This window comes from Onychomys torridus, chromosome 1, assembly GCF_903995425.1.
Source record: "Onychomys torridus chromosome 1, mOncTor1.1, whole genome shotgun sequence".
In the NCBI taxonomy this organism is placed as follows: domain Eukaryota; kingdom Metazoa; phylum Chordata; class Mammalia; order Rodentia; family Cricetidae; genus Onychomys; species Onychomys torridus.
In genome coordinates, this window is record NC_050443.1 from 165129375 (window position 1) to 165149024 (window position 19650).

Consider the following 19650-nt stretch of genomic DNA (forward strand, 5'->3'; position numbering starts at 1 on the left):
GTGCTCCGGACACAGCTCTTTCCTCAGTCTACTTCCATCTGTACTTTCAAGTCCTCATACTTTCCTGCTGGCCAGCCGGATTCTTCCCAGCAGACATTAGATACTCTACTAGGAGTCAGGACAATCATTGAGCAAATTGAGTACATTCCCCAACTTTACAGGGGAATATTTAATTAAGTAAGATGGTGCTTTAGGAAAAAAAAGGCAAATGACCCTTGTGACAGTTAATCTTCATGATCAGCTTGCCTGCATTTAAAATCGCCAAGGAGACGTCCTTCTGAATCAGTCTTGGGTGTTTCCAGAACGCTTTAACTGGGTAGGAAAGACCTGCCCTAAATGTGGCATAGGTCCTAGACTGAATGTAAGAGGAAAAGGAAAAAGGAGAAAGCAAGTTGGGAACCAGCATTCATCTTTCTGTTTCCTGGCTGCAGACGCCATGTGCCCAGCCACCTTACTTTCCTGCTACCGTGCATTCTTGCCATGATGGGATGCATTCTTTTGAACCATAAGCCACAATACCTCCCTCTCCCCCTGCAGCTTTCATAATTTGCTTTGTCGCGGCAACAAGAAGGGATCAGTGCCCAGAACTGTAAGGAGGAGGGCTGTTGTTGCTTAGACCTGATCCTCTGGCTGGCAGGCCTTTGGTTTCAGGAGGAGTTTGGAACCCAAGAAAGCCCAGATAATGAAGACAGTGGCAGCCCGCCTGGTGAGCTTCCAGAAGGGAACAAAGACCCCGCTGGGAGCAAGAAATCACTCATCTTCCATTCTGGCAATTAATATGCATTCTGCGCATACCTTGAAAGTTTAAATGAGGCGAAATTAAAAGGGAATTGACTAAGTTATCTGGAGAAATTTCTAGACAGCATCTAGGCTGTGGCATGGTTACTACTCACAGATCTTAGAACTACAGCGAGAAAAAGCACAATGATATGAGGAACAGGGAGACCGGGTAGATTCGAGAAAGCATCTAGAGTTGTTAAACAGTGCCATTAAAGAGAAACCCCTGCAGGCTGGAGGTCAAGAGCACTGGCTGCTCTTCCAGAGGTCCTGAGTTCAATTCCTAGCAACCACATGGTGGCTCACAACCATCTGTAATGAGATTTGGTGCCTGGTGCCTTCTTCTGGCATGCAGGTATGCACTGCATACATAATAATCTTTAAAAAAAGAAAGAAAGAAACCCCTGCTCTTTTTCACTGGCATAATAAAAGAGGTTTACCCATTCACGGCTCTACTTGGTGAAAATGCAAGTTCATTTGAAGGGAGAGAGCCCCGCTGTTTAAAACAGTCACCTGTGGACTTGCTTTCCCAAGTGTGGTGGATGGGAGGAGCTGGACTACGTCTTGAACTTGTAGTAGAATTGGAATCGTCCTTGTGGATTTTCAGGCATCCGAAATACAGGAGTAACAGGGCTGTGAACGCTAACTCCAAAGCTTTAGAGAGCCACTGAGATCAACCGTCTGGTGTGTCCCACCCTGCCTGCAGTCTCACCCTGCACTTCCCACAGATGTTTCTGGGCCCACTCCTCAGCCCTGTAGGCGACTGGACACCAGCATTCATCCCTCTCTGCTTCCTGACTGTGACACGATGTCCCCAGGCACCTCACTCCTACCCCTGTTGCCATGTTTTCACTGCCATGGTGGTTAGGCTGTGGAGAAAGACTTTCTCTAAAGGCAGGCCTGGTGAAGAGCTGAGGGCTTCTATTTCAGAATGGCTGCTTTTCCTGTCTTCCTTCCAGGAGTACCAGGGCATATTATGCTAGTTTGTGGTGATCTCTCATTGCGTAGTCAGACCGAGCACCTCTGGGGCAGATACTGTCTCCCATAGTGTGATCAGGCATAAGGCTGGCCACTAACATGGACCCAGGAAGCACTTGCTTAGTTTGGATACTATTCATAGGGGCCCCTAGATCATCCCAGGGGATGCCTAGGGGCTGGTGAAAGCAGGCAGTCTCTGTCTGCTAGGGCCTCTGGGGCAAACTGATTTAGGAGCCAGCTCTCACTGTCTCTTTGTTCCTTAAGTCTGCAGGTTGTGTGTGAACAATATGGAGGCTGGCCTGTCTGGCTTTAACATTGATGCGCCCCGCTGGGATCAGTGCACGTTCCTGGGGCGTGTGAGGCACTTTTTTAACATCACAGATCCTCGCACTATCTTTGCATCAGAGCAGGAGCTGGACTGGGCAAAGGCGATGGTGGAGAAGAGCAGGTGAGTGAGTGGTCAGGGACGGGGCTGGAGGTCCCAGCACATGGCTGGGCTCTCCGAGAGGGGAGAAACCGAAGGTGAAGGCGTTGGCAGAGGTCTCCGGAAGGAAGAAGAGCAGGGAGACTGGGAGACAGGGATCATCAGGTCAGGTGGTCACCGCTGTTGTCGTTGGGGGACAGGATGGGACTTGTGCCCCCTGGCACTCAGGTGGAGCAGCTGCTGTATGCTAAGAAGCTGTATGACTCGGCTTTCCACCCTGACACTGGGGAGAAGATGAACGTCATTGGACGGATGTCCTTCCAGGTCCCTGGGGGCATGATCATCACAGGCTTCATGCTCCAGTTCTACAGGTGAGTCCTGAGACCCAGGAGGGAGGGCACCCCTAGGTGGGGACCACTTGTGATAACAGACCTCTTGACTAGTCACTACCAGATCCCGGCGCTGCTGAGTTCTTTGCCTGAGGGACTTTCACTCTCTACAGCCCTACTCCCAGGTGCCGTCTTCATTCCCCTTTGCTAGATGGGAGTCTGGAGGCCAAGAACAGTTCACAGCCACAGTCAGAACTGTGGGGCTGCTGCCGTCGGAACACACCTAATTTCAGTGGCTAGCCATCCTAAGCTTTTTTTTTTTTTTTTTGGTTTTTCTCTGTGTAGCTTTGCACCTTTCCTGGAACTCACTTGGTAGCCCAGGCTGGCCTCGAACTCACAGAGATCCTCCTGCCTCTGCCTCCCAAGTGCTGGGATTACAGGCGTGTGCCACCACGGCCCGGCTCATCCTAAGCTTTTTATGTTATTATTATTGTCAAAACAGACCTAATATTCAATGGGCTAGCCATCCTAAGCTTTTTATGTTATTATTATCACCAGTATCCTTTTTTTAAAGATTTATTTATTATGTATACAGTGTTCTGCCTGTATGTGCCCCTGCAGGCCAGAAGAGGGCACCAAATCTCATTACAGATGGATGTGAGCCATAGTTGCTCGGAATTTAGGGCGTCTGAAGAGCAGCCAATGCTCTTAACCTCTTAGCCATCTCTCCAGCCCCTCATCATTATTATTTTGAGACAGAGTCTCACTATGTAGCCCTGGCTGGCCTAGAACTCTATGTAGACTAGGCTGACTTTGAAATCACAGAGACTCAAACTGCCTCTGCCTCTAGAGTACTTGGATTAAAGGATTAAGTCTTCTCTCTCTCTCTCTCTCTCTCTCTCTCTCTCTCTCTCAAAACAAACTTTCTCTGTGTAGCCCTGGCTGTCCTAGAACTCACCCTGTAGACCAGGCTAGCCTCAAAATCACAGAGTTCACCTGTCTCTACCTCCTGAGTGCTGGGATTACATTTGTTTATTTTAATGTGTATGTGTGAAATGGGGGTACATCCCACTCTGTCTCTGTCTCTGTCTCTGTCTCTCTGTCTCTGTCTCTCTCTCTCTCTCTCTCTCTCTCTCTCTCTCTCTGTGTGTGTGTGTGTGTGTGTGTGTGAAGGTCAAAGGACAACTTAACACAAGTGGTTTCTCTTTCTACCATATGGGACCTGGGGATAGAACTTTAGGTGTCTTTACCCACCTTACCATCTTCCTAAATTCTTTGTTGTTTGTCGTTAATTGTTTATTTTGAGACAGTCTCCCAATGTAACTCTGGAGGGTCTGGAACTGGCCATGTAGACCAAACCTGAAACTCGGAGAGATCCGCCTGCCTCTGCCTCCCAAGTGCTGGCATCAAAGGTGTGCACCATCATGCCTGGCTCCTCCTAAATTCTTTTTTTTCCTAATAATTTTTATTTTGTGTAAATTGATGTTTTACCTGCATGTGTGTCTGTGTGAGGTTGTCAGATCCCCAGGAACTGGATTTACAGACAGTTGTGAGCTGCCATGTGGGTGCTAGGAATTGAACATGGTCCTCTGGAAGAGCAGCCAGTGCTCTTACCTGCTGAGCCCTCTCTCCAGCCCCTCTTCCTGAGTTCTTAAAGTAAGAATTCCACAGTTGATTTATGCTTTGAATGTGACTTCCACATAAAAAAACGAAGAGGCCCTTTTCTTGCTCTGCTTGCTTGGGAAGGGAGTAAGCTTCTGATGTATGACTCTCCATCCTCGTCTCTACCCGTGTATTCATTTGATTAGTTGTTGAGCTATGCCTTGGGCCAGGTGCCAGGGATGAAGGACTTTAGGCTCTGTCCTGCAGGAGACACAGAACAGAATGGAGATTGGAAAGTGGAAGGTTGGGGGAAGACTTTTGAATCATGGGAACAAGACACATGGAATGATTGTCTCGGGAGGGAGAGAGGAAGGGTCAGAAAATTGCAACAAGAAAAGCATCTCAGCGGGGCAGGATCTCGCCCAGTGTAAGGAAGAGGGGCTATTCCAGGCAAAGGCTCATCCCATCCGAAGTCCAGGGGCATGAAAAAGAGTGGAAATTGCTTAGGGAACTGCAGATGCTCTGGTGCCCAGCACACCCAGGCCCTCTCTTCCACCCTCCCTGCTCTCCCTTGCTTGTAGGACCATGCCTGCGGTGATCTTCTGGCAGTGGGTGAACCAGTCCTTCAATGCCTTAGTCAACTACACCAACAGGAACGCGGCTTCCCCCACGTCCGTCAGGTAGAGACCTGGAGTGAAGGCTGTCCTCTTCTGCTCTGGACGGCATTCCTTGCTGGGTGGGACCCACTCTGGCAGGTGGCTGGGCTTTCCCAGTGTTTGAAATATTCAGACCAACCAAGAGTGTCTTCTGCCCAGGCTGTTTTCAAAAGTCCATTTCATTTGACTACTATATTCTTCTTTTGTTTTGGTTTGGTTTTTTGAGACAGAGTTTCTCTGTGCAGCCCTGGCTGTCCTGGAACTCACTCTGTAGACCAGGCTGGCCTTGAACTCACAGACAGATCTACCTGCCTCTACATCCTGAATGCTGGAATTAAAGGTGTGCACCACCATTGCCCAGCTTTTTTTCTTTTTCTTTTTTTTTTTTTAAGATTTATTTATTTTTACTTTTTAGATTTATTTTATTTTACTGTGTGAGTATTTTGCCTGCATGTATGGATGTGCACACCTGGTGCTACATCCCTGGTGTCTGCGGAAGTCAGAGGAGGGCACTGGATCCTCTGGAACTGGAGTAATGGATGGTGTAAGCTATCATGTGCTTGCTCACAACCAAACCTGGGTCCACAGCAAGAGCAGCAGGAGCTCTTGGGCTTTAGAGATGGCTCAGTAGTTAAGACCACATACTGCTCCTCCAGAGTCCCAAGTCCAAATCCTAACACCTGTGTCAGGTGCTTCAGCTCCAGGGCTATCTGACCTCTGGCCTCTATGGGCATGTACACACGAATATACACACACATAATTTTAAAATAAAAAACAAAAACCAAGCTGAGCATAGTAGCTCACACATTTAATCTCAGCACCCAGGAGACAAGGGCCAGTCTGAGCCCTTCTCAAAAACAAAAGAAAAAGTGCTTTTAACCACTGAGACATCTCTCCTGCCCCAAGATTTATTTTTATTTGTGTGTGTGTTGTGTTTCTGTTCTCCACATGTGTAAAGAAGAGGGTGTTGGATACCCTGGAGCTGGAGTGACGGGTAGTTATGAGCCATCGCACATGGGAGCTGAGAATTGAACTTCGGTGCTGGAAGAGCGGCAAGTCCCTTAACTACTGAGTCATCTTGTCCCAGCATTTTCCCGAGTGTGTTATGTGTGCCAGGCAAGGTTCCAGAAGCTCGAGATACCTGAGGAGTAAGACAGCAGTCCTGTTTGAGATCTTTTAACAGGCTGGCAGACAGACCTCTGAGTTCAAGGCCAGTTTGTTTTGTATAGCAGTTCCAGGTCTGCATACTGAGATCCTGTCTCCAAACCCAAAGTGCAGAAAAGTCTTCTAACCAAACGAACGCAGTAAACTCAGATAGCAACTCTGTTGTTAGATGAATGGTCTGACTAAGACAGCGCACAGCACTGTAGCTTATTCCGACAGACCCCTTGGGCAGCCCTTCTGTGGAGATGGCAGCCAGCTGGACTCTGAAAGATAAGAGTCGTCTTAGTTAGGGTTCCTATTGCTTCGGTGAAACCATCATGAAAAGTAACTTGGGGCTGGGCAGTGGTGGCGGCGCCAGCGCCAGCGCACGCCTTTAATCCCAGCACTCGGGAGGCAGAGGCAGGCGGATCTCTGTGAGTTCGAGGCCAGCCTGGTCTACAGAGTGAGACACAGGCACCAAAACTGCACAGAGAAACCCTGTCTCAAAAAACTGAAATAAATGAAGGAAGGAAGGAAAGAAAAGAAAAGAAAAGAAGCCTGGGGAGGAAAGGGTTTATTTCGCTCACAGTTTGATGTAACAGTTTATCATCGAAAGCAGTGAGGGCAGCATCCAGGAGGCAGGAGCTGATACAGAGGCTGTGGCAGGGTGCTGCTTACTGGCTTGCTCCCTCAGGCTTGCTCAGCAGTTTTCTTACAGAACCCAGGACCACCAGCCCAGGAATGGACATACCCACAATGTGTTAGGCCCTCCCCCACCAGTCACTAAGTAAGAAAATGTCCTAAGCTGGGCAGTGGTGGCACAAGCCTTTAATTTCACTCAGGAGGCAGAGGCAGGCAAATCTCTGAGTTCGAGGACAGCCTGGTCTGCAGAGTGAGTTCTAGGACAGCTAGGGCTATACAGAGAAACCCTGTCTCAAGAAATTAAAAAAGAACAAAAAAAGAAAGGAAGGAAGGAAGAAAGAAAATGCCCTAAAGGCTTGCCTACAGCCTGGCCTTATGGAAGAATTTTCTTTTTGATTTTTTTGAGACAGGGTGGTTATTCTGTATAGGCCTGGCTGTCCTGGAACTCACTCTGTAGACCAGGCTGGCCTTGGAGATTCACCTGCCTCTGCTTCCCGAGTGCTGGGATTAAAGGCATGCACCACCACTGCCTGGCTGGAGGCATTTTCTTAATTGGGATTCCCTTCTCTCTGAAGACTTCAGCCTGTGTCAAGTTGGCATAAAACTAGCCAGCATATGGGAGCCCAGGGATGTTCTGTAGACAGCGAGCAGCCGTATGCATTGGTTCTGAGACAGGAATAGGTGTGATGTGTTTAAGGTACTGAAGAGGACCAAGGGTGCCAGGCTTTGAGTGATGGAAACAGGGAGTCTGAGATGGCTCTAGAGACAGAGCCCAGGCCTGAAGTCCCATTGCTAGTTTCTCCTGGAAGCCCCTGGCCTCGCCTCGGCCACTGTGCACACCACTCCAGAACCTATGCATTTATCCATCTGACGTTTCTCCTCCACCAGGCAGATGGCCCTCTCCTACTTCACAGCCACTACTACTGCGGTAGCCACTGCAGTGGGCATGAATATGTGGACAAAGGTATGTATGGCCAGGGCGGCTGTGGGCACAGTGGCCACCAGAGGGCAGCAGAGTTCTAGAGAAACCAGCTTTGGCTCATTGCAGGAGTTGAGGATCCCAGAGTGGATGTCTGGGCATGTCACTAGCAATGCTTACCTGCCTCTGTTCCTGATAATCCAAAGCCTTTTCTACCCCCACCTTCGCATGAGCTTGAGTAACTTCCATTATTCCCTGCCTCCAACAGAGAGCCCCACCCTTGGTGGGCCGATGGGTGCCCTTTGCCGCTGTGGCTGCAGCTAATTGTGTCAATATCCCAATGATGCGACAGCAGTGAGTAAAGGGAGCCTTGTTCTTCTTCTCCACCGAAGAAGGGTTAGCTGGGGAGGGAAGGACCGACAAGACCAGTGGGCCCAGCCTCTGAACGGTCCTCAAGGGCTGCCCTTCCTCTGGTGGCCCAGAGAATGGTGATATAAATACAGTGTGTCGTGTGTTAAGTGAGGCGGATTGAGCATGGACAGATGGATAGGACATTTTTTATTGGCGGTGCTGGGATTGAACCCTGTGCCTCATGCGTGCTAGGCAAGCGCTCTACCCCTAACACTGCACCCTGGATCCTGTCAGAGCTGTGAACTCTCCCCTCCTCAAGCTCTTAGACCGCTGACGGAGGGAAAGGGGAAGATCAGCTAATGCTGGCACAACCGGGTGCTTGGATTGGAGAAGCAGGGAGGAGGTGGCCACGCCTAGGAGCCGGCTAAGCTCTCCTCAGAAGGGGACACAGAGACTGCTTCTGTCTTCTTTCTGAGTTTTTTTTTTTTTTTTTTAAGAGAGGGACTCACTTTGTATCCTCGGCTGACTTGGGAGCTTGCTCTGTAGATCAAGCTGGCCTTGGACTTACAGAGATCCATCTGCTTCTGCCTCCCAGGTTCTGGGATTAAAGGTGTGCACCACCACCGCCTGGCTAAAGATTTTGTTTTTAATTATGTGTACGTATGTGTACGTATGTGTGGGTATGTGCACATGAGTGCAGGTGCCCACTGAGACTGGACTCAGTGGTTCAAACTCTCCTGGAGTTGTAGTGAGCTTCCTGATGTGGGTGTTGGGAACTGAACTTGGGTCCTCTTCAAAAACAGTAAGTGCTCTTGACCTCTGGGCTGTCTCTCCAGTGCTATTTTTGTTTTGTGAGACAGGGTCTCACTATGTGGTTCTGGTTGGCCTGGAACTCACTGTGCAGGCCAGGCTGGCCTTGAGTTTGCATTGATCTCTGCCTCTGGAGCACTGGGGCTGCTGCCGTGCGCTACAGGAATGGCTGCCTCTTTTTTCTCTTTGCCACACTGGGTGTTGAGCCCAGAGGCTTGTGCACACTAGCCAAGGGTGACTGTGGAGCTGCATCTGCAGCCCACCTTCTGTTTCTTTGCTTTTTCTCTGTGTATTTTTCTAGAATACATGTGTCATAAGGACTGGTTATCTTTGACGCCATCATTGTCTGCATCTGCAGCCACATTTTGTTGGCAAGTGGAGGTTTACCACAGTAGCCCCTGGAGAGAGCAGAGCGCTTGCCAGAATCATGCCGGCACATCCTTCCACTCTGCTTTCCTTTCTTGGCCTTACTCTCCAACTGGGGAGCTTGTCTGAGAACAGAAAAGCTACTATTTGGGGAGTGGATACTAAGTCGGCACTGGACTTAGAGCTTGGCCAGTAGCTCGTACAATTCTCACTAGGTTCCATAAGTAGGTGCCAGGGTTATCCTCATTCTCCACATGAGGGAAAACTGAGGCTTTAGAAGGGTAAAGACTATCCTCAAGGTCACACATATGACCTGCAGCTTCAGGAGTCCGCCATGGCAGTGGAGCTGGGGCTGGCTTTCTTGGCCACTGCTCAGGGTCACTTCTGAGGTACCATTCACAGGAGTGAAGAAGGGAGACTGTGAGATTCTTTTTTTTTTTAAATGTATACAGTGTTCTGCCTGCATGTGTGCCTTCAGGCCAGAAGAGGGCACCAGATCTCATTACAGATGGTTGTGAGCCACCGTGTGGTTGCTGGGAATTGAACTCAGGACCTTTGTAAGAGCAGTTGGTGCTTTTAACCTCTGAGCCATCTCTCCAGCCAAGAAGGGAGGCTGAAGGGCCAGGCTGCAGGAGGGGTTTCCTAGAGCTTCGGTTCCTGATGTGGGAATTACGCCAGACGGATTCTCAGCAATTATTTCCTAAAGTCCAGAAACTTCTGTTTGTCTAGGGAACTCATCCATGGCATCTGTGTGAAGGACAGGGACCAAAATGAGCTTGGCCATTCTCAGGTAAGCAGAGGAGAGACTTTCCCTGGACTTCCGCTGTCCCCTCCTAGGTGATCTCACATGTGACCTGAGTGCCAATATGAGTTTGAGAAGACTTTTCCTGGGCCCATCCTCATTTTCTCTTAAATCCACCCACATTTCTTTGTTCAGAACAGGCTTCTTGCATCATTTCAGGTGGGGGGGCTGGGTAAGGACACAACTCCTGGTGGAGCCATCCCCCTTTACCTTGTCAGACTTGGCCATGAACCCTGACTCTTCAGTATAGCCCCACACACTGTGTAACTGCCTCCTGACATCTCTTCTCTGTCCTCAGAGAGCTGCAGCCGTGGGTATCACCCAAGTGGTTATTTCTCGGATCACAATGGCAGCCCCTGGCATGAGTAAGATGGGAAACACCTCCTATCTTGGGGGAACCCTTGAGTACCTGGTAGAGGCCTCAGTTACCTTCAGCTTTCAAGTGGGAGGTGGGACACCTTCTCAAGCTGTTTTCTGGGAGGGCTGAAAGCCCAGGGAACACACACATGTTCTTAGAATATCATCAGTTCATTCGATTTGGGGGAGCAGGTTAACTTCATTTAGCTGATATTCACTAAGCAACAGTGGGGGTGTCTGGGAGACCGTGGTAGAAGCAGAGCCCCGCAGGCCCCCTGCTTTTCAGCAGGGGCGTATGCACAATAGGATACACAGTTTGTTTGCACAAGCCTGCAAAGCACTTTTGATTTTGAGAAGGATGCTTCGAGTCCAGGGCCGAATGAAGTGTGTCTACCTTCTGTTGCTGGTGAACACATTTTGGGAAGCATGCTTTCTTGGGGACTGGGGAGAGTCTGGATAGCAGTGCCTACGCAGTCTGTTTTTCTGGAGCTGAGGTCTGTGGTACGACTGCAGCAGTGGGGCTTGGGGAGAGTCGCCCACCCTCCTCAGCTGCTCTGTCTCCTCCAGTCCTGTTACCAGTCATCATGGAGCGGCTGGAGAGGCTACGGATGGTGCAGGTAGGAGGCTTCTCCCTGCCTGGAGCCCCAGAAACTGGCCCTCCTCTTTCCCAAGAGCCACCACCCCATCTTACTCAAGTAGAGCCCGTGCCGCTTTCTACCAGCCCGTTTCCGATGTGAGCACAGGCCTCCTGACCTTGTCTGCAGAGAGCCAGGGGATCCCTTCTCCCCATTAGGGTAGCAGATCCTGGCCTGGCTGCCAGCTGGTGGGTAGGTGTGGTGGCTTAGGTGCAGGCTCAGCTGCAGGTGTCTGAGCCCCATGGGGGTCTCTGTCTTTTTCTTGTTTTGTGCAGAAGGCCAGAGTGCTGCATGCTCCCCTGCAGGTCTTGTTGTGCGGCTGCTTGTGAGTATATGGCTTTGGTGGTTTGGGGTCTTTGCAGGCTGGAGCGCTTGGGACCTGTCTTCTGACCTGTCTTCAGAAGTGGCCAGGCTGTGCACAGTGGCTCATGTCATATCCTAGCAGCACCCAGATGGCCGAGCTGGAGTTCTTCCCAGGGTCCCCTCTCCCTCAGGTCTAGAGCAGTTTTAGAGAAGATATAAGAACGAGGAGGCAGAGGTTGGTTGGGCTGTCAGGTATTCCGGCCTCACAGACAGGGAAAATGGCATGTCACGGCAGCATTCTTAGGGACTTGGCCTCTGACCAGTACCATTAATTGTGCCCTCCCAGTGATAGTTCTTCCTTTGCCTGTGTGGCACGGGTGGCCGTGACCTTGGAGTCTGCAGTTTACTGTTCTTCCATCATCATTTTCTTCGCATGGAGGAATATGGGGGTGAAGTGGGGGTTGGAGTGAGCGGAAGGGACACTGATTTTTATCACCAACTCAAGAAGAGTTAGTTTTCTGGACTATAGCTCAGTGGTAGAGTGCTTCCCTAGGATGTACAGGACCCTGAGTTCAGTTCCCAACCAGGGGAGTGGCGCACAGGGATGTCATCCCAGTAGAGGTAGGAGGATCAGTGTTCAAGGTCAGTGTCAGCCTCAGCTGATCCTGCCCCTGGACTACATGACCCGGTCTTAAAACAAAACCTGGCATAGAGAAGGGCTGGAGGAAGGCAGGTCAGATGTGTGGGCTCAGTGTGTGGCCAGACCAGGGACATGTCCTTAACACTCTCCTCTTTTCTTACAGCCTTCTCTTCATGGTGCCAGTGGCATGTGGGCTCTTCCCTCAGGAATGGTATCTGCCATTTGTTGCCTGCTCTGTTTTATCCAACGCCCTGCTACTGCTCCCACTCTGACTTGCTGAGAGAGGGATGCACAGGAAGTAGATGTTCCTAAGGACAGGTGCCCAGCCACCTAAAACTCTGGCTTTGTAAGGCCGTGTGAATGGCATACCAGCCAGGACTCTGAGGAGTTGGGGGAGAAGCCAGGATTAGAGCTTTTCCCACCAGTGCCTTAGAGAGATGGTGGGGGGCAACAGGAAACTTCTTGTCCTGCTGGGTGAGTGTTAGGAAGGTCACTTCTGGCTGGTTGAACAAGGCACTTCTGGCTCACCTTCGGGTCTGTGCACGGACTTGTACCTCTCGGCTTCCTCTGTTTCCTGGACCGGGGGGGGGGGGGGGGGGGGTGAGGGGGTTAGAGATGATGGGAAAGGGATGTCAGCTTGAGGCTGTTTCCAGGAAACAGGTGTAGTTGGTGTATGACCTGAGATAGTAGCGGCTCTGCCCTCCGTATGCATTCTCTGGCCACTGGCCAGTCACCTCCTGTGTCCTGAGCACCATGCTTACAAACTTGTGAGAAAGACAGACGTTTAAACTAAAAACTTCAGTCCAGGGAGAATGATGTGGAGGTGAGAAGTAACATTTATTCTGACACATAGAGGCCAATAGTAATTTTGGCTGGAAAAATCAGGAATTAGGTGTGAAGTTTGAACTTGCAGTCCCACACTGGGGTAGGGTGTGGGGCTAATGCAGGAGGAGCAAGAGTTCAAGGCCAGCACCGTGACTAAGAGCAGTTTAGGCCAAGGAGGATTTGTTCCTGTATTTTTTATTCCCGTGTCTCTCTGCGTCTGCTGTTGTTAGCAAGGGCCACAAGAGGGCCTTGGATCCCTTGAAGCTGGAATTATGGGCAGACTGGAGCTGCCTTACATGGGTGCTGGGATTTGAACTAGCATCCTCTGGAAGTCCTCTCTCCAGTCCCCTTTCCTCCTTTTTTAGTGAAAGAAAGGATTTTTTTTTCCCTGATGATAGAACCCAGGGCCTTGTGCTTGCTAGGCAAGCGCTCTACCACTGAGCTAAATCCCCAACCTGCCCTTTTTTAGGGAAAGCAGAAAAAAAAAAAACAACTCAGTGTGGTCCCCCTGGGGGAGGAACAGGGGATCAGTGACCCGTCAAGTCTGTCTTTAGGGTTCTGCAGTGAGAGAAGTTTAGAGGCCTTGGACGTGCACCTCTAAGCAATCCTGCTCTTATCCTGTAGAACTGTATGAAATCTCTTTCAGGGAGACAAGTTCACTAGGGAGGAAGGACTTATTTGGCTTGTATATGTGTGTCCAGGCAGGGCAGGGAGTCAGAGCAGGATCTCAAACAGGAGCTTGAAGTGGAAGCCATGGAGGCATTGTGTTTGCTGGCTTGTTTACAAGGCTCATGCTTCTCTTTCTCACAGAGCCCAAGGCCACCTGCCCAGGGAGTGGCGCCACCCACAGTGGCCCAGGTGTTCCCACATCAGTCAACAGTCAAGACAGTTCCTCACAGACATGCCCAGAGATCGATCAGCTTAATAAGACAGTTACTCACGATTTTAGGCTGTGTCAAGTTAATAGTTAATGCTAACTAGGATGGGCTTCCTAGAGGGGACATATGGGGTGGGCTGTTTTCTCAGGGTGAACTGCTGATTGTGTTGGGTAACAGCATCCTCATAACTCCCTTTTGGTTTTCTTTTCAGCAAAGTAGCAGTTTCCTATCTAGAACCAGAGCTGCAGGACACCATCAAGGCCAAGTATGGAGAACACGTCCTCTTTGCCTACTTTAATAAGGGTCTCTAAGTGCGCCATGCCTTCAAGGACCAATCTGTACCCTGTATGGACCAGCTTTTCGCTAACAGCTGTCCACATTCTTCTTTGAAATAAGGTCTGAAAGCCAGGCTGGATTGGGAGATAGAGGGGGGCGCGGGGATAGTTCCAGTTTCCATATAAACAATCAGGACAAAAATTCAAATGAGGATCAAGGTGGTTGGGGATGTAGCTCTTTTGGTAGTGTTTGCCTAGCATTCACAAAGCCTGGGATTTAATCCTTTACACCATGTGATTCAGGTGTGGCTGTACAAGCTTGTGATCTTGTTCTTGGGAGGTGGAGGCAAGAGGATTAGAAGTTCATAGTCAACCTTAGGTATGTGGGGAATTTGAGGCTAGCCTGAGTTAGAGTGTCTCAACAAAGTAGGGGAGGGAACAAGGACAGAGGTATTCTGTCTGCTTTGTCCTTGACCCCTGTCCTTTGGGAGCAGAGGCTGAGGCCAGCTCAGCAGAAGCTGCTGACATCTGGGAGTGATTAGGAAACCTGTGACTATTCTCCAGTCAGGACTGTAGATGTAATGAGTGCTCCTCTATCCGCCCACTTCCTCCTTCCCAAGCAAGGGGAACATTTACCTGTGTTAGTCTTAAAAGGCTTTTTTATCACTGTACTTTTATTTTATGTGTATGGGTATTTGCCTTCATGTGTGTCTCTCTGCACGAAGTGTCCACAGAGGTCAGAGGAGGGTGTCAGATCCTCTGGGACTGGAGTTACCACTGTGAGCCACCATGTGGGTGCTGGAAATCGAGCCCAGGTCCTCTGGAAGAGCAGCTGCTGTTCTTACCTGCTGGGCCATCTCTGCAGTCCCTGTTCAGGAAGAGAGAGGGCTCAGTCTGTGTCCTCCTGGGGACTCTTCTCTACCCTTCCCCACTGTGCCCTGACTGGGATGCATCCTTGGGAATGCTGCTAGACTTGAGTTTTTCAGGCACTGAGAGTTATCTGTACTAAAAAAGGACAAACAACTGGACAGACAGTTCCTTTCCTCAGCCCATTAGGTCAAATACCAGAGACTGGTGTGTACGGCAGGAAAAGGAAGCCGTGCTTGGACACCCTAGCACAGTTCAGCCAGGACCAAAGAGCCTTCAGAGTGTACAGCCAGATTGCCATTTCACCCAAGTTATGTGGGGCGTCAGGTTTTATCCCTCTGATAATGACTTTATGCTGACTTACAATCATGTCTAGATCTATTTCTGGAACCCTTATTCTGAGAGAAATCTCTTCTCTCATTGCCTCCCCTGGTTTACAAGTCCCCTCACTGAGTGAAGGCACCTGCCACACACTTTAATGGGAATGATTTCCTGGTGGCCTCCCTTCCTGAGCCCAATAGATTAAATACCAAAGAAAGATTGGTGAGTACTGGTAAGACAGGGGAGCTGTACTTGGACACCTCTGAGAGGAAGTCAACCAGGACCAAAGAGCCCAAAGAGAGCACACAGCACAGGGTTGTTTTAGCTCCTCTCTGTTCCTGGAGCCCTCTGAGGACTGTAGTTTGTTTACCTGGGCTCAGTGTGTATGAGTTTTGTCTGGTAAGATTTGCTAATTGTGTTCAAATGCTGCCATGAATTGAATAAACTATTTGAAAGACCATGATACATTGTCTGCAAACCAAGCTCCTATCTCCTGATGGAAACAGGATCTGTGGTCTGACTTGGCCTGGGCATGCCAGAGGATGTCACAGCTGTAAGGGACCTGTCTGGTGTCTGGAGACCATTGTTCATTTCCCTAATAAGGGGGAAGAATCCACCCACCTGTATTGATGCTCCACTGGTCTCCAAGAATGGGATTTGTGCTGCCTTAGGGCCAGAATTGGTGGGCCATAACACAGCCAAACTTACCTGTTCTCTCTCTCCCTCTCCCTCCCTCTCCCTCCCCTCCCCCTCCCCCTTCCCTCCCCCTCTCCCTCCCTCCTCCTCCCCCACCCTTCCCTCTCCCTCTCTCTCTGCACTTGGAAACTAGAAATGGTTTTACATCTCTTAAAGAGTTATAAAGAGAAAATCTAGAACATCGACAGAGACTTTGTATATGTGTTACATAAAGTTTTAACATGAGTCCCTCTACCCTGCAACTGTGGCTCTTAGGAACATATAGTAGGCTGGGCTGGGCTGGGCTGGGCTGGGCTGGGCTGGGCTGGGCATGCCTTTAATTCCAGCACTTGGAAAGCAGAGGCAGGTGGATCTTCATGAGTTTGAGGCCATCCTAGTCTACATAGCACATTCCAGGCCAGCCAGAGCAACAAAGAGGAAAAGTGTATCCCAGGGTCACCTAAAGGCGTTGAGAAACACAGGCAGAAAGGCTCACCCCAGCTTCCAGTTCCGTAGATGGAGCCTGAGGATGAGCAGGTGTGCTCATTGTAATGCTGGTCATGTTGATCTGATACCGCACAGTTGCACTAAAGGACAGTGCATCCCTGATGCTACTAAGATTGCAGCTGCAATTAACTCCACACCCATTCTAAAATGTAAATGTAACTAACACACACACCATGAAACTGATGGTTTTTTTTTTCTTTCTTTTTTTTTTTTTTTTTTTTCCCCCGAGACAGGGTTTCTCTGTGTTGTTTTGGCACCTGTCCTGGATCTTGCTCTGTAGACCAGGCAGGCCTTGAACTCACAGAGATCCACCTGCCTCTGCCTCCTGAGTGCTGGGATTAAAGGCGTGTGCCACTGCCGCTGGGCTTCCAGCCAGCTTTTTCTAAAGATGGGAGATTTGGTTTCAGCATTTCTATTCCACAGACATATGAGAAAAGAAACATCAGAACTTGAGGGAATTTTCTCACTGTATTTTCTGTAAAGATCAGCTTTCCTTAGCTTTCAGATCTTCAAGCCTCTTGGCATACCTATTCTCATAGATAGTTTTTGTTTGTGTTTTCCGAGACAGGGTCTATGTACCCTCCCTGGCTGTACTGGAACTCACTCTATAAACCAGGCTGGCCTTGAACTCACAGTTACCCACCTGCTGAGTGCTAGAATTAAAGGTGTGCACCAGTCACCACAGTTTGGCCACCCAAATCTTTTCCCTTTCTCTTTTCCTTATGGCTCACACTGTGGACTCAACTCAGGGCCTTGCTCATGCAAGCCATTTTACCACAGAGTGGTACATCCCCCACCCGGTGGGATGGGCATTGTCAACGGTGAGGCTGCTACAGAGTAATGTTTGGGTTTGTGTGGACTAGTAATGGCTGTGGTGTGTGGATGGGACCTGAGAGGGTGGAGAAGCGGGCCCTCTGCAGGGCATAGGGAAGCCATTTTCATTAACCAGACGTTATCATGGCTGATACGATGAGTGGTGGATGTCAGAGCTGTTTCTGAGTAGAGTCATAAGAGTTTTGTCCTTAAACTTTGGGATGGCAGAGCACTGTCTCTAATATAGAGTTACTATCCAATAGATAATTCAAATGGATCTAAGCTGCTGCTTGGTTGATGACATTGGAAAGGGATCCTGATAATAGGGCTGCCTGTACTTCAATACAAAGGGGACCAGAAACTTTTAGCTAACACTTCCGCCACACTCAAAAGGGCTGCATACGGTAAGCCTTTTCAGTGCATCCGGACGGTTTCGTCCCCAGCGCTCGGTACTTCCGCCACTCTCTGCGGGGCGGGGTGCCCTGCACTTTTATGTACCTCGCAGCATTCAAGATGGCCCGGCTTCCTCCCACTTTTCATTGGCTAAATCACCCAGCACGAGGTGGGCTGGGACTAGAACTAGACACACAGCTATTTGGACCAATGGATGGAAGACAGGAGCCAATGAGGCGCGGGAGCTGGAGACCCTCCTCCGTATCTGGGAGGGCATTTTGCCTGGGGCGGGGTGGAGCCGAGCCGGAAGCGGGAGGGGAGAGCGAAACAGGAAAAGAAGGGAAGAAGGAAGCAGAGGGAAGAAGAGAGGGAGGAGGAGGAGGGGTGGCGGCGCCGTGGCGGAGGAGCAGGAGCAGGAGGGGGATGGAGAGGAGAAGGCTCCTGGGTGGCATGGCGCTCCTGCTCCTCCAGGCGCTGCCCAGCCCCCTGTCAGTCAGGGCTGAGCCCCCGCAGGTAAGGGGAGGGCATCTGGGCCAGCCTGGGGGTCCGGGGTGGTCGAGGCCTGGCTGGAGTGGGTGTCAGGGAGGGTTGTTTGCAAAGAGTTGAGTGCACTCGGGAGGAACGCCCATGCCTAGCATGGACAGGGTGAAGGGGGCTTTGGTGTTTAGCTGAGGGACACCTGTGACGATTTGGATGTCAGGAAGATGGCAGAGGCAATGGTGCCAGGCGACTTGAGGGTCTTTTGAGAGGGCAGTTGTGGTAGGTGCGCTGGAGGGACTATTCCTGGATATTGATGCACACTGGCACAAGTGGGGCTCATTTCTGCTCCTCAGTGGAGTCAGGAGCCAGAGACTGTGTGCACACCAGTGTGTGTAGGGATCACACGTTACTTACTGAACTGGCCCCAGAGGGAGGAGGGTCCGGCAGGATGTTTATTTCAGGCTGGACAAAGGAAAATTCTGAGGGCATCTTGGCTCTATTAGTGCTGTAAAGCACGGCACATTGGTGGTATGTTGTTGGAGGCAGGGTTCTTGGAAGGCAGGAGGGTTGAGGCAGAGTGGAACCCCTCAGGAGGAGGGGCACATCCGAGCTGTGAAAAGCCCATGCTGCTGTCCTGGTTAGAATAAGTCACTGGTGCTGATCTGAGCCAGCTCAGGGCTTTTGAGAAAAGGGTGGTTCTGATGCCAATACCAGCAGCAAATGGAGCACCCTAGCTTTTCTTGCTGGGTGGCTTGCTCTTTGTCCAGTCAGGGAAGCTTGCTTGTGCTGATTCTAGCTCAGGCTGGCGTTTCGAAACCCTAATGGAAGCGTTACTCTTGGTGCCAAGTTGGGTGGGGTGCTGTAGGGGAATAACCCCTCCTCTGTTAAATTTGGCAAAGGTTCTAGCATCTTATTTTCTTCACTTTATTCCCTTCATTGTCTTTTTTTCAGAGAAGCACTCACATGCACAGACAGTGCAGCGACAGCCTGTACAACATAACACTTGGCTGTTTTGATGAAGAGCAGAAATGGCTAGCAAAATCCGTACCTTTCCCTTAGAGCTTAAGGGAAGCCCTTTTACATGTGGATCTGGTTTTGCTCCTGAATGTCCTCTTCCTAAGACAAAAGGCAAACCCCACAGATGATTGAGTTTTGTTTTGTTTGAGACAGGATCTTGCTATGTAGGTCACGCTGGCCTTGAACTCAAGAGCCTTTTCCTTCAGCCACCCAAGTTCTGTGATTTGATAGATTTTTTTCAGTGAGTTGAAATTCACACAACAAAATGAACAGTTTTAAAGCAAATCACTCAGTGGCATTCGGTACATTCCCAGTGTTGTGCAACCACCACCTCTGTCTAGTTCCCAAACAGCTGGATCATCCCAAAGAAAAGCCTGTCCCCATAACCGGTTACTCCGTGTCTCCACACCCATCCCCGATCCCAGCTCTGACCACCAGTCTGCATGCATTCTGCCTCTGTGGATTGACCTGTTTGGATATTTTGTGTAATGCCATCACGTTTTTAAGGTTCATCCATATTGTGACCAAATAATACCCTTTATGTATATACTGCAATTTGTCAGCTTATCTGTTGCTGTGTCTTAATGGGGTGGGGTATGTTTATCTGGGAAATAATATGTGAAGGACCTTGAATATATTCCTGTCTAGGGCTGGAATCATGTAGTTTTTAGCCTTTGTAGAGATTCTTTGTTTTCTTTGTTAAAACTATCAATGGCAGGGCTGTAAAGTTAAGTACAGGTATCAACAGAACCGAATACTTAATGAGCTGCTCTTCCATTTCTGTGGACGTTTCTGAGGGCTGTTCCTTATAGTCGGTCAGTCACTTTGCTGGTGGGGTTGGTTGATTTAGGAATGTGGAGCCTTT

The 19650-nt window shown here is 49.8% G+C and overlaps 2 protein-coding genes across 6 annotated transcripts in view; both read left to right on the plus strand.

The window, feature by feature from the left end:
• Window positions 1-19650, plus strand: part of Sfxn2 (sideroflexin 2) — a 71332-nt gene that overhangs the window by 3475 nt on the left and 48207 nt on the right. For 2 of the 5 annotated variants that reach the window (XR_004943476.1, XR_004943475.1), the window contains exons 2-12: window positions 2020-2203; window positions 2380-2550; window positions 4692-4790; window positions 7440-7515; window positions 7739-7824; window positions 9727-9787; window positions 10098-10164; window positions 10724-10773; window positions 11067-11116; window positions 11898-11945; window positions 13649-13833. Coding sequence is in view for 3 of the 5 variants with exons in the window: in XM_036171572.1 (XP_036027465.1) it covers window positions 2043-2203; window positions 2380-2550; window positions 4692-4790; window positions 7440-7515; window positions 7739-7824; window positions 9727-9787; window positions 10098-10164; window positions 10724-10773; window positions 11067-11116; window positions 11898-11945; window positions 13649-13748 (969 nt within the window). In the remaining 2 variants the exon portion in view is untranslated. Of the gene's footprint in view, window positions 1-2019; window positions 2204-2379; window positions 2551-4691; window positions 4791-7439; window positions 7516-7738; window positions 7825-9726; window positions 9788-10097; window positions 10165-10723; window positions 10774-11066; window positions 11117-11897; window positions 12053-13648; window positions 14429-19650 lie in introns of those variants that run through there. The other 3 variants (XM_036171572.1, XM_036171590.1, XM_036171597.1) reach the window with 3 other exon arrangements.
• Window positions 17673-19650, plus strand: part of Wbp1l (WW domain binding protein 1 like) — a 66234-nt gene continuing 64256 nt past the window's right edge. The window contains exon 1 of the mRNA XM_036171552.1: window positions 17673-17801. Coding sequence (XP_036027445.1) covers window positions 17712-17801 — 90 coding nt within the window. The 5' untranslated portion in view covers window positions 17673-17711. The remainder of the gene's footprint in view (window positions 17802-19650) is intronic.